General features: G+C 37.5%; 1 protein-coding gene across 3 annotated transcripts in view; it reads right to left on the reverse strand.

Annotated features, from left to right (window-relative positions):
• Positions 1-14,672, reverse strand: part of ric1 (RIC1 homolog, RAB6A GEF complex partner 1) — a 28,123-nt gene that overhangs the window by 9,705 nt on the left and 3,746 nt on the right. For 2 of the 3 annotated variants that reach the window (XM_055040233.1, XM_055040230.1), the window contains exons 2-10: positions 12,506-12,613; positions 5,498-5,577; positions 4,865-4,972; positions 3,115-3,260; positions 2,896-3,032; positions 2,279-2,370; positions 1,766-1,854; positions 507-651; positions 363-411 (exon numbers count right to left, since the gene is read on the reverse strand). In XM_055040233.1, coding sequence (XP_054896208.1) covers positions 363-411; positions 507-651; positions 1,766-1,854; positions 2,279-2,370; positions 2,896-3,032; positions 3,115-3,260; positions 4,865-4,972; positions 5,498-5,577; positions 12,506-12,613 — 954 coding nt within the window. The remainder of the gene's footprint in view (positions 1-362; positions 412-506; positions 652-1,765; positions 1,855-2,278; positions 2,371-2,895; positions 3,033-3,114; positions 3,261-4,864; positions 4,973-5,497; positions 5,578-12,505; positions 12,614-14,672) is intronic. The other variant, XM_055040232.1, reaches the window with a different exon arrangement.

Here is a 14,672-nt window from a genome sequence, read left to right on the forward strand (position 1 = left end):
TTAGGTATTGTTCTGTGCCATTGAAGTAGAAATAAAATAAACAAAAGGTATTAAAAATAATCAAAACTAAAACTCCGAAACAAGTGTAGCTCTAGATCATTTTGGATGAACTGAAATATTCCAGCTGCTTAAGGGGACAACAAGGAGAACTGACAGACAACTCCAGATTTTTGCACTGTACTATATTTTTACATAATAACCTACTAATATATCCACAGTTATGTCTTAAAAATGTTTCTTGTGATCTGAGCTACCTTTGCTCCACTTCTCAAGAAAATAATTCACTACCCACAGCATTACGCAGATGTAAAAATAAATTGCATCTCATTTTTATAAAAGGCGGCATGTGGAGAGTCACATACCATAGAGCTTATTTTGAGCGGGTCCTTCTTGGTGCCATCAGAATGATGCCTGAGGAGATAAATATTCAAAAAAATGCAAAGATATGAAAACTTCCACCCAAAAAAAAAAACTCATAACAAAGCAGGACTCTGCGTCCAACTCACGCAAAGTCCTCTCCCAAAGTGCAGATGAGATGTGCTCCGAAGACGCTCCACAACGACAGACCGCCACACTCCCAGGTTACCATCACAACACTGTAGTCAGGCGACCAGCAAATAAGCTTGACGGCGCCAGTCTTGTTATAGATGTCTAAACGGCAAAAAGATTCAGAAAATGCATTCGCAGGATTACTGTAAAAAAGCTGCAGTGAAGGATTCCCAGTATTTCCATCTTATTCATATTTATTTGTTATTTCATATTTATCCGTTATTGTATCAAGAAACTTGAAATGAGCTAATTGGCCACTCAAATTTGGAACAATTACAAGAAACATCCAAACAAATGAATGAAATCTCAAGCGGAAGCTCACCAAAGTGTTTTGAAGATAATATGTACAATTTGTTTTAGCATAGACTCTTTAATAAGAAAGAATAAGGATATCATGGACATTTGAATGAAAAGTATCCACCTATTAGGAGTTTATCTTCTTATATCTTTCTTATCTTTTCTATCTGAAAGCAGACCATAAAGCTCATAAAGCATAAAGCAGGCTTACATTCTGCATTCATCATCTGATTTTTGATTAATCTAAAGGTCAAACTTAGATCATTTGAAATACCCAAAAATGACAGCTTGTCATATCTTCATTTCACAAATATTACAAAAAAAAAACAAAAAACAGAAAAATCAAGACCTTATTTGAAATTTAAACTGAAAAAGTTCAAAATCTTTGGGTTAAGAATCCAAAAGTAAGAGCAACTAAAAGCCAAAATAAGCAGAACATACTTTTTTTTTTTTTTTACTATTAGGCCTTCATGCAGAGTTTTAAATGACTTTACATGAGATAGAGAGAGAAGCAGCTGTGAAAGTATCTTGGGTTGTAGTTTGATGCTGTATACAGGTTTAGGCTGCAGGATTCTGGGCAACCTGTGTTGCTGAATCATCTGGCTCTGCTGTGTCCAAAACTCATCTGTGCACTTTGATCAGAAGCATTTCGGCACTGGCAACATCTCTACATCCCATCGAAGCCCTATACTCTGACACATGTCAACAACATGCAAAGAAAAGTAGCACCACATCGAGTGAAAAGGTTTTTAACGTTATAACATATAGACTAAGAAAGAGATTAGCCCACCAGGGGGTGCTGTGCCTTTACATTGGCTATAAAGCATCTGAAATACTGTAATTTTAAAATGACATGTACAGATGCATTTGTGAAGGGTAAAAAGCAGATGATATGTAATGGACAGTGCAAGAGTGATACCTGGGTAGTGTTTTGGTGTGAGCTCCAGTTTGTGGGAAAGCTGCATCGATCCTGTCGTCGTATCGATCATGTAGACCAACACTGAACCGCTGCAACATAGGAAAGAAAACTAATTTTAATCAAAACGATCAAAATGAGTCTGCAAATGACTAAACACACACTTTCTTCCTCAACAACTAAAATAAAACTTGTTTCTCTCCTCTGAAACTCTTCTCTGTGCTTCTTCAGATCAGACAAAAAAAATCCCCTAATTTAATCTCCATTTAAATGGGATTAACTATCTATTTTTAAGATTTTTTTCTGAGAAATTCCTGCCAGTCCAACAGATTTCTCGGTCCACGAGGAGAACCTGACAAGAACACACGAGGTAGCCTTGACAAACACAAACCGACAAAATTTTCGCAGTGGACACACACCGCAAGGACAATAATCTCCAAGTAACACACAAACGCAAGTAAACACACCCAGCTCTGCACTGTGAAAACACAGACAGTGTGAGACAGTAGCACAGACCTGGCGCAGCCAAAAGTCATCAGCCTATACTTGTTGTTGACAGCCACACAGGTGCCGTCCGTCACGTCTGCTGCCCAGACTCCCTGCAGCTGCTGGAAAGCACACAAGAAAAACTCAGAAAATACAGAAGAAAAAAAAATTATTGAAAAAGAAATCTGATTCAGTTTTGGAGGCACAGGTATCATGCTTAATGTTGAGACTTTTCCCATTCAGAGTAAACAGTGAATCCCTGGCTAAGTTTTATAGAAGAAAGTACACAGATCAGAACTATGGAAAATGTAATTATTTTAGAGCTGCACAGTTTGTGTTTGACCTGAGTTTTTAACATCAGCAGCATGAGCAGTCGGTTTGCGATGACAGCGACGTGAACCTGAGGGGGATTTAAGCAGTAGCTCATCGGATCAGGCAGCGGAGGCGGTTACAAGCAAATCTACACGAAGGCAGGAGCTGGAATAGATTTAGCAGCCATATCATGCTGTTTTAAAGAAAGCATTGGGATGGAACTACACTGCCTAGCAGAAAATAAGCCTCTGTTTGGTGAGACAAGCGATGGAAGCATAAAGAGGGAATTGTTTTGATGGCATTAGAAAGTGATCTTTGTGAGCGAAGGGCCTTACATCTGCTGTGATTGAGCTGCTCAGCGGCGTGATAAAGCCCAGGCGGCCATCGCTGAGAACCACAGCGAAGCCGTCCAGGGTCAAACAGTACTCCATGCTACGGATGTAGATTCCCTCCAGGTCCAGAGACGGACCACCTACACACACACAAATACGCAGCACATTTAAGAGTCCGAAACAAAACGCTGCTGTGATTTTTTAAAAAATCGTTTCTCCAACCTCGAGCGGACTGCAGGTCTAATGAAAAGGGGATTGTAGTGAGGCAGATGGCCTTGCGTCCATTGCTGCCGAGGCCGTCCCAGTGCAGGACGTGGAGATATCCGTCTGCTGTACAAACCAGCAAATCCTCCTGCAGAGTCTGAAGACTGAGGAGACACAAAAGAGGAGAAATTCATATTTTATACAAAATGAAGAACAACAGCAGACAAGTTGGTAACAAGAAGAAATGGGGTGAAAACAGTGAGCCATTCATCATCCAGCTGTATCCCGACAGTTTTACCAACCAGCTGTGATGTAGCTGCCACTGCCTCGTCTCACTGTCCTCTAAGACACACGGGAACAAACGGGCCTGTGTTTGTCCCTGTGGGGCACAGAGTTGTCTGCAAAAAGACTGAGAGGGTAGACTCAACACAGCTGGGAGAAAGACGGACGGAGACAGCGGGAAAATGACGAGAACTAAAGCGTACAGGCGCTGTGGACTGATTGTGGAGGAGGCAAAGTTTTTTCACTGCAGCTTCGCAAGCGGGAGACACCCACTCATCTCCTGTACAATCAAGCTGTGCCTGTGAAATGCCAAAGCAGAGCTCTCATTCAGATGACTGGCCTATAATCTTCGTCAAGTGGAAGAGATTTGGGAGAGGAGAGACGGAATGAGAAACTGACAAAGGGGGAAGCTTATTGTCAATCAGCAAAGAAAAGAGAAAATGTATAACAGAGGAAAGGGTTTAATTTGATACAATTGTTTTTCTTGACATGTTTTTAAATGCATCTATTTAGACTTGAACATTTTAGGAAAATAATGTTTTTTCAAAAACAACTTTGGAATCCTGCATATAAAATTAGAACTGCAAAATCTTAAAAGTTTAATAATTCATTTGTTTATATGTTTTCTTTTAAATGACTGTTATAAATTCCAAGTATGTTTTACTAGAAATAGAGTAATTTTAATTACGATATAGTCAACCATTTTCAATTATCCTATTTTTGTTTCAAGTTCCTGCAGAACAACTTTTCTCTCCAATAAGATGTAAAATGCATTTGCTGAGCTGGATTATTATTTTAATTTGAATAATTGTATGCTAAAAAATAAAGCAATGTATTATTTTCTTTTCACGTTGCAATTAGGTACTAAAATCTCTCCAAAAATTATATATAAATTACATAATGACAAAATATAAAAACATATGAATACTTTTGCAAGGTACAGAAGAAAACAATTTTGAAATGAACCCTTTTTAAACACATAAATAAAAAATTGTCACGTTGCAAGTAGACAAAATATCACCAAGCTTGAGGACAACATGATAGTGAAAAGAAGATTCATCAGGGTCCTTGACAAGCCATCAGCCGCATGTCAACAAAACAAACTGCTAAGCTTGAAATCTTGTCAGAAAATTTGCATTCTTGTTTGAATCAGTTATAGTCCTGACAATATTACCCATCAATCACTCTGCTCACTTAGTTCCCAACCATTGGTTCGTTCTTTCAGAAGATTTATGTAGCTGCAAAGTAATTGTAGAAACTTCTCAAGGTCTATTCTGGGCCTCCATTAGAGGGGAGAATCACAATATGAAGCTAAATGTCTCTCCTTAATCCAAATTTAGGTCAATAACCATTGACAAACTGATAGAGGGGAAACGTGAATGCAGGGATTTGTTTTTAAAATCATATTTGTTTTTTCAAATGGCATGTCTGTAGTCTCAGGCAGTCAACGAAAAAATGCAGACAGTGATTCAAAGAAAGTGTCTACCTGGTGATAGGAGCCTCCAGGTCCACAGGCTTCTTCATCTCCAAAGAAAGAGCGGGGGCACAATGCTCCTCTTTATAACCCGGAGTCACTTTCACACGAGGGCTTCCTCTGTGGAAACACAAACACGTTGACCAATTAACCTTCCTGAAAACTTAACTGTAGAAATTCCACAATGAACTTGTTTTCAACCTTTGTGTCTAACCAGGATGGGGCGGATATGTTCCAACATGCCCAGTTTATCGAGGCATGCTGTCCACGAAAGCGGCACACACAATCCATACACAATAAACTGCATAAAAGCTCCATGAAATATGCATGGAAATAGGAAAGAATGTAAAGAAAGGGAGAAAACACACATATTCCCTTACAAATAATAGCTTAAAGTAATTAGCTTAAAACAATTAACCTTTTCTAAAAATATTAAATTAAATAAAACAAACTAAAAAGTGGCACCAAGTTTGGTGGTGTAAAACAACCTGAAAAAAGGTCCAATTTATTAAGTAACTTATTTAGCACTCATTGTCTTCAAACAGAACAAACAAAAGGACATAAAATATACAGAAGTTGTTGATTTGCTCTGGAGAGCTGCTACAACATTCATATAACTCTGCTGTGAATGTGTGCATCACTTACTTTGGATAGACAGGCTCGTAAAGGTACTTTTCCTCTCCTCCACCCAACACATCAAACAGGAGGATGTAGCCATTGGCAGTCTGAAAACAAAGGCAGAAAGACAGGAAGTGTTTTTCCTTTAAAACCCTTTTCAAAAGGTGGCACAAACGTTGATTGAATTGTTGACCAGAAGTTCGAAACCCATCAACAGTAAAAACTACATCTAATGATTCACCCCGTTGGCCAGTGATGAGGTTTTAATCCCTTTAAGGGCTAATTCAGCTTAAATTAAAAACTGTTTAACTGTATTTTTACATTTTTATAGAATGCCACAAAATAAGAAGGGGGATGGATATTAATCATTCATAAAGATTTCTGACACCCAAAAGTCATTTTGTCAGTTGAACGGTTACATAACATAGTTTTACCTTTGGTCTTTTGGCTGCAGTGTGAGGGATTATGCAATGTTAACACATGAAAACTATTCCTGCAACTGGCCAGCTTCTCCTTTCTAGTATTATCTGATCCTATGACCAAATAACAAAGATGCTGCAATTGAAGAGGTATCACTTCAACTGATTTTAAGAACAAATCCCTAATTATTGTAAGGAACTAGAAGAACAAATGGTAAGAAGTATGAATATGCCAAAATCATATTTTTAAATGTCAGCAGATTAACATCAATTGAAGAATATTTAATTATATGGCATTTCTTCACCAAACAGGGAGGATGTTTCGACCGCCTGAGTTTTCTTTGACGCGTGAACTGCAGATTCCAATATGAAGACATAAACTTACTTGAGAAAATGTTTAATTTCGACAGTTAAATAAATTTTTTCTCAATTTAAGCATGAAACGAAATACACAGACAAACAACTGAACTTTTCACCTTGCCTTGACTAATCATCTTCACACAGCAACACGTGTTATCAAGAAATATTTCTGATGCTTTTGATTTTAGCTCTTCAAGAGAAATCCAATTCACCTGAAATTTTTTTATCAAGTAAAAGCTTTACAAAAGATGAATATAGTAAAAAACAAAACAAAACACAGCCAGTAATAAGGCACTTGGGCATCAAAGAAAATAATGTGCATTGGTGATGGCAGGCTATGAAAAGTGAGAATAAATAAGGAAATGGAAACATAAAAATCTCTTGTTGAACACTAGTTAGAATCAGAAAGTTTGCTAATTTTGTCCATCAGTTGTTGAATTAGAGCATCACTAACATGTTATACTTAAAGTTCTCAGTGTTAAAACATAACAATGCAAATCTGCCAGAACTAAATCACTTAAATCTATCCATTATCTTCATAACAATTAACAAATATTCCTGCTGATTTAAATGCTTTAACGGCCATTAGGGAAATACAAAAGTAAAACTGTCAGCATTTCAACATCCACTGGAGAAACTCCCTAGTCATGATGGAGAAACAGCAAAGATACAGACACTCAAGGAAACTTTAGAACCAGAGCCTGTTGACTGAAACATGACACGAAACTTGATCTGCAGTCCCTCTCCAGCGAAAACATGCCAAGACTTTGCAATGGCTGTACATAGAAACCAGCTCTGTCACATCTGAATAAAGAGGAGTTTAATCAAGACAAACAAAGGGGGTACGGAGAGGTTCGCTAAATATTTTGAAAGTGCCGCAAACTAAATAAAAAATAATTGTGATAGGCAATGCTTTCAATTTAAAAACTGTAAGAAAATAATTGAATAATACAAGTTCAATGTCAAGACGTTTTCAAACTGGAAAAAAAAATGCACTAGTCATCACAAAGATTTTAAACTACATCAATAAAAACCTACTAAGATGTAACCTCAGTTATTTGAGACATTCCGATGATCAATCTATTTACTATCAATCTAAGGTTGTTTTACTGTTCAAAGATCATTTAGAAAGACAACAGTTTCTGCAACACGTGGCAAAATCCTCAAGTTTTTACCAATTTAAAAACTCAACTGGAAATCCTATTAGATCTGAAACAGAAAAAGTTTCTCACATATTTGTTCGCATCAAAGAATAGCATAGTTTCTATGAAAGAACCCCCCAAAAACATTTAGGATCAGTGGTTTTTTTAAATACATTTCATTTCTAAAATTTATTTCAAAAGCTCACCAGTTGCAGAAATCAAAGTTACCTCCTCAATCATCTCCTGTCTTTCATCTGCAGTTTAATCACAGTAGAACAGCAATTACAGGCGCATTCTGCTGATGGGACTCTGATTAGGTGCATTTTGACTTGGTAGAGGGAATAAAAACTGCGAATAAAAGAAAAAGTAGATACAGAAAGAGGGCTTCCAGGACACCTTGTACTTTCAATGTGATCATACATGCAGAGATAATGGCGTAGGAAGAGGCAGGACACCAACTAGAGCCCCACAAATATGTAGGCACTGAAGTTCAAAGGCAATCAGTTGCTCAGCATAGGGGAGGTTTTTGTGGGGTTTTTTCATGAACACTTATCAGTGTTCAGGCTGTGAAGCAAGTGTCTATGAAACACTGAAAAAGAAATGGAAAAAAATTAAATAAACCTGCCTGTTTGATCAAACAGCTAAAATAAAATTTTATAAACCTTTTTCAATAGAGTCGAGGAATCTGATTTTCTTTTTTCTGATAACACTTGGTGGCAAGGGTTAGCATTCCTGACATATATGGTTTAATATTCTTAACTTAACCCTTCTAGACTTAATGATGTGTCTGAAATAAACAACATCAAAGGCTTGACCTCATGCCAGAGTTGGAAAAACATAAAATGAAAGAAAATAGCTGACTTCAGGCAGGCCAAGAGAAAGACTTTGGAAGTCCTTGTAGAGAAACTGAGAAGTCAGCAGAATACTATACCGTGTGATGCCCTATCGAAGCCTCTCTCTTAGACGTGTCTAAACTCGTCCCAGAGGTGCAACAACACGCACATGCACACACGCACACACACACACACACACAAGCTTACAGGCAGCTGCTACTCTTCTCAAAACTGGGAGAATTTCAACAAAGCAGCCGTACTCCTTCAGCTGCAACAGAACGTCATTTAAATCCATGCAAAACTTCGTCGCAGCTGCAAAACAGAAGCCTCTGGTACGAAGCGAATCAGGTTAAACAGTTCAAAAGCAGAGCACAGATGTGAGACGTGTATCTGATAAGAGCAGGACTGAGAGCACCCTGAAAGCACACAACTGTCAGGGGTGCTAACCAAGAAGTCTAAACACATTCCTCCATCACAGTTAAAGAGTACAGTCAGGTTACTCTAATCACTGCTGCTGAAAAGGCCAGCTGTATTTATGGCCGAGCTAATGCGCTCTTATTGTGTTGCATCATGGACATTCAGGCTGGAGATCAGATCCTGTGGGCTGTTGCAGAAAGATATCGACGTTACAACTAGAAATCAGCCTACTATTTCTAAACCTTCTATTGTTCCTCATAATATTGCTGAATAATGAAGAATTAAAACCGCTTACTTTTTTTCCCCCACAATGTAATGCATGTGTGAATGCACACTATGCATGTACAGGAGAAAACTTGCAGATATCCTGGCAGATTATACTTTACTGAGCAGTGTCTTATGAGAGTCTAAAAACAGAGAGGGAACATTTCGGCCTCGGAATGATCCCAAAAAAGACGGAAGAAAAGCTCAGCGGTGAGAAGTATTTCCTGTGTTTCAAGATGTTTTTTTTTCTTTAAAGTTCCTTGAGTTATTTTTCTCAAATCTGTAACTTCATTCAGACACTTGGCTAAACATAGATGCTGGCTATAGTTTAAAAGGGCGATTACGTTAGCCTTGGGGTCTGTAGGGTGTGTGAGCAGCCTTAACATCTGGAAAACAGCTGTTTTTCTCAGAGTGAGGACAACTGTCTGGGAGAGCTTGACTGTACTTTAGTCTCTCTCTTGCTAATCAAACAACAATACAAACCTAGATGTGAGAAATTGCCGGTTTTTGAAAATAACAAGGGGAGGTACTTGCACATCAATGTACCTGTGAAGTTAAACAGACTCCAGAAAGATGAAATTAAAATATTTAATAAAACAACTCTGATGTTCAAATGCATTGCAAATGCAGTGCATTGTTAAGCAGAGCAGCTACAGCCTATTTGGCAACGCATTTTTCTTGATTCTTACATTACATGTATTTTTGATCAAAGCAAGTACTTTGATGGGAAGCTATTCAGTGCAAAAAAATATTTAAAATGAATACATGATTGTGCTTTATTCACAGCCAGAATAAATCTATCACATTCATACAAACTCCACCCATTAAGCTCTGTGGAAGTTGACAAAACTATTCTGGAGTCGAGCAGCGAAGCAGAAAACTGTCCTTAATCTGTGAATAAACACTGAAGAATAAAAAGTAAGTAGAATTGGGTGGTAGCTAGTTATGTTTACTCCGGTACATTTACTGCTATGAGTACCATAGTTAGTCACCACTTAGTTCTTTTATTTCGACAATATCATTATGAAGTATTGCTATCATAAAGTATTCTTAAAAGTCAGGTAATAAGTAAATTTTAAAAAATTCAGTCAAGAAAAAGATCACTTTCTTTCAACATTTTAAATAATCTAATTTATGCAGTGAAGGCAAAAAGCAATATGTATAAAGGAGAGAGTAATAATTTATGAGGGATCTTGCTGAGCTCAGTTTGAGCAATATTGCAAACTGCAGACACACACTGAAGATCATCAGCTCTCAGCATTTTAAAGTCTGAATCAGTATCTGAAGAAAGCGCTGAAGAACAAAAACACATGCTCACAATAAACAGCTTTGCTGCCTTTAATCCATGGTCTTATTGCACCTTGTGTTGCGCACCAATAAATCACCCACTTCCCACTCTCTGACTCTACACATGAGCTTCTGCTGTTACATTAAAACAACAACTTTGATCAGTAGAAACAGCTGACAGACCTGGTGGTTTGAAATTGTTCTCCAAGATGCTTCAAACAGTTGATGCAGAATTTAACTAAAGCTGAGCAACATGTTCTCTACAAACAATGCAACTCGTCCGTTATAAAGTAGTAACTCTGCTCAAAGTAGGAATAGCTCTTATTTCTACGCACTACATAGAGTCACAGTTAGACATACCTGAATAACAAGCAGTATAATAAGAAAGAAGAAAGTGAAATTTTCAATTTCAGGTCATTTGAATAAAGTAAGAACAGAAAAATGAGTTAATGTTGCAAAAATGTCATTCCAGCCTCCAGTGCTGTCTGACTCCCACTGGCTTTCACTAGATAAACTAACAGGAGCTCAGACGTAAACTGTTGCTTTAAAATGCACACACCTCTAAAGTTTTCCAGTCAGGGTTTTTTAACAACTAATTTCTATAATGCATATTGATAAAGAAAGAAATTATCTTTTTTTTTTACTATCAAATGTAACACTCATATTGATCATTTTATTAAAATCAAACTGATTTCTGATGTTTATAGTTTACTCTGAGGCTGACTGCAAGCATGAAACCACTGAAAAGGCAGAAACAGTCAAACCTACGCTGCATTTGCAAAGGTCAGGATGCGAGTAGAAATTAAATCCAGATATTTTTAACTTTTTCACCTACTCCCTGCTGCCTTCAGACCAGGAGAGAATGGGGAAGAGCGTGAGTAACTTCTTTTCCAGACACATTCACTGCATTCCTTCATGTATATTTTCAGCCCACAATAGGAGGTAAAAACAAAAGGCAAGAGCAGAGAGAAGAGGAAACAGATCGACTTGAACAAGGCAGACGTTTATCAAGCATTTTAACTTCCTCTATTTTATTGACTCATTTTGAAAAACAGATTTATCATTTGTACAATCATGTTTTGTTTTTATAATATTAGATTAGATGCTACAAAAAATACTTTCAAACTAAAAACCCAAATGATCTTGAATGCTCCTACATTGCTGGCCTTTCGCCATTCTCTGTTTTAAAACCTGACAGACAAAATGGCATCAAGGATATTAGGTGTTGTTTTGGGACAAACAATGCTGTAACCACGCCTTCTGTCCTTGAGATTGTTGCTAGCAAATGGCCTGCTCACTACTTCAATGGTCACAAAAGTGTGGGTGTAAAAAGAAAAGAAAAAAATAGATAATACATTCCAAAGTTAAAGACCCTTATACCCTTTTTCTACCATTTATTTTGTCCCATGAGTAATAAATCAGCTCAGGATTCAAGATGGCGCTAAAAATAACCTCAACATCATTAAAAATTACCTCAAATTGCTCCTACTTTTGGATCCAAGTGAAAATGAAAGCTGTGTGATCTCCTTTGTTTGAACTGTTTCACTTTGAGCAGACTCAATCAAAACCAGAAAGTGAAGTGAGAAGCATAGGGCAAAGTATTTAGATTATGCAAATATGGTTCAGGACAAGCATTCAAACATCACAATAAGATTTTACTATTTTGGTTAGACACTTGTTGGTTGTTACTGCCTGCATTTTGACTGTTTTTGTAACCATTTTTGCAGCATTTGTCCTAAGATTACTGGCTCAGTACTACAACATACCTAAGGGGGATTCTTTCTAAATCTTTTTGTGACTGATAAAGGACTCATTATTGACCTGAAAGCTAAAACACACAGAGTAACCAGTCAATCTGGTCATGAAGGATTAGGAATATTGGTGGAGAGAGAGCAGAAACCAAAGCGACAGCAGATAAGCGGAGACAAGACAATAGGGAGTCATTTGGTGTTCAACCAACTCACAAAGGGAAATAGCTGGGCTGCTATTTTTGTTTCATGTAGGCTCAAGCCTGTATGGAAGTTCATGTTAAGTTTTTTTTTTGTTCCACCAACATATAGCAGTCTGTGAGTGGGTGTTTCACTTGTGTTTTTTAAAACAACAAGCTCAAAGTCTGGCAAGAACTTTGACAGTCATCATTTAACAGGCTGCTGTTATGCAGGGGGGGAAACACGGTTTGATCTGAAGAAAATGCCAATAAAGCTAAGTTTGCAGTAAGTTCACAAGCAAATTACAAACAGGATATTAGGAAAGGGTAAAGCCTAATAAATGAAACTAAACATAAGAACGGATGAAATGTCACTGCGTACTTACCGCCACAGCTACCATGGAGTCGTCTGGCTTCCATTCTGCTTTCTGGTAAAAGCCAAACTGGGCCGCTGCCTTTGCAGACTCAATGTAGCTGACTATCAAAACACTGGGCTGTGTGTGAAGGAAAGAGACATGGAAAAGAAAATGAGTACTTTCAGAACAGAAGGAAACACAGAAAACTAAATGCCTCATAATGTCAAACTTTTCAGCCTCCATTCAACTTAAGAGCAACATAAAGAAGCAACCATGATAGAAACTCTGAGCTGCTTTTTGTGTTTAGTCATTTTGGATAAGTTTAAAAACATATCTCTTGGTTAAGGATGATTAGTGATTTTAAAAAGCAGTGTTTGGGGTTGTGTTAGGGTGGGACTTCTCACTCCAGCAGAGAAAGTATTTAAGAAAGCACCAAATACACAAAAAATAAAAATGAAAACATCATAATTTAGATAAACAATTTTTTACATCATTGCTTGTATAGATTAACTTTTAAAATACAATTTTGAAGTAAATAAACACCTGTGGCCTCATGCATAAAGTATGTCTGCGTACAAAAAATGTGCGGCGCCATATTTTACACACAAGTCGACATGTATAAAAATTAACTTTGCATCAAAGTTTGCCCAAATATACGCACACTTTTTCGCTGGCGTGAAAATGTGCAGCAGCCACACAAACTTTTTCTGTGGACAATATCAAACTACAAAGCGTCAAAACTCACCTAAATACACTGAAGTCTGACTGCATTCAGTGTTATTTAGACCAGGAAGCATCAAACCCGATGTTTTTCATGATTTTAATATTTTATTGTTTAAACGTAAACAATGAAACTGAGCTGCATTTATTCTCAGACAATGAGCTAACATGCACACAAAATAAAGAAAATAAAAATAACAGTATGTGAAAACTTCGCTCAAATGTAAATAGTACTTTTTCTCAGTTTTTATCTCATAAATATGCTGTGGGGTAATTTCATTCTTACTAAAAGAAGAAAATAGGGTTGGATCAGCAGATTAACTCAAACCTGCTGATTAAAAATAATCAACAGGTTTGATTATTTTTAAGGTGATCAAGGTGTGTATGCAATAAGTAGCTGCGCAAAGGTGAGCTGCATAATTGTGAAGCACTTTGGCTTTGATGGAGAGCATCGGCGATGGAAGGATTCAGTGGGAGCGATTGATCAGAGATCACGTTGATCTGCTGGGAAATGTTGATGATGGTTTATGAGCGTTTAGATAGTTCAGACTGATCATCCTGGAGCTCTGAGAAAACTTAAGGAGTCATGCTGTACCGGTACCGTTCCAGCTGCAGTCATCCTTCAGTTGAGTCGCCCGCTTTGTGAATGTGCCTTGTGGAATAAAGCATTCTACTATTTACAATAAACGTCCACGTTCTTCACTCAAAGGACTCTCTGACAGTCTGTCTTTTTTTTTCCCTGAAGCTCAATTTTATATTATAGGTCAAGTTGCAACTATTGTAATTTTATAAACCCCATCAACAGCTCAAATTATTTTCCTAGACATTGCAAAAAATGCATTTTTTTTATTTGAACTGTAGCTTGAAGAATTTCCAAATTCCACAGTCACCAAGCAAATTGAATTTGTACAATTTGGAGTTGTGGCTATCCTTGTCCATTAGAACTGATTAAGTCACATGATTTTATTTTTTTTAAGCACTGGTTATTTGATTTTGTTGCTTAATAAGTTCCTTTTAGTAGCAGTCAGTCATGGCAAGATACCCTGCAGACTACAGCTGCAGTGCCAAAAGCTACAAAAGTTTAGACTAGCTGATGTGTCAACTTCAGCACAAAGCCACTGCAGCCACTCCTCTCTCAAATTTCCAAATGAAGCAGGTGCTTGCAGGCACAGATAGACTGCCACTGAGGGTATCAGGCTCTTCCACAAAATCACCAGGAATCAGATATTTTGACAGTACAAAAATTAGCAGTCGCAATCTAAGGAGAGAGGCCTTTTTCATCCTCAAAAGTGGATGGGGAATACACAAAACACAGCTCATGAGGAATAAGCTGGGCTGTTTATCATCTCCAAGAACCTGCAAATATCGTCTATGATGTTGTGTCTTCTGATCATGTCAAAGTGTTGTTTTAGTCTGGTGTAGCCATGGCCAAACCAGAGAAATCCCACAATCTCTTGTTTTGTTTTATTCTTTTACT

This window comes from Poeciliopsis prolifica, unplaced genomic scaffold, assembly GCF_027474105.1.
Source record: "Poeciliopsis prolifica strain line A6 unplaced genomic scaffold, Auburn_PproV2 SCAFFOLD015, whole genome shotgun sequence".
Taxonomy (NCBI): domain Eukaryota; kingdom Metazoa; phylum Chordata; class Actinopteri; order Cyprinodontiformes; family Poeciliidae; genus Poeciliopsis; species Poeciliopsis prolifica.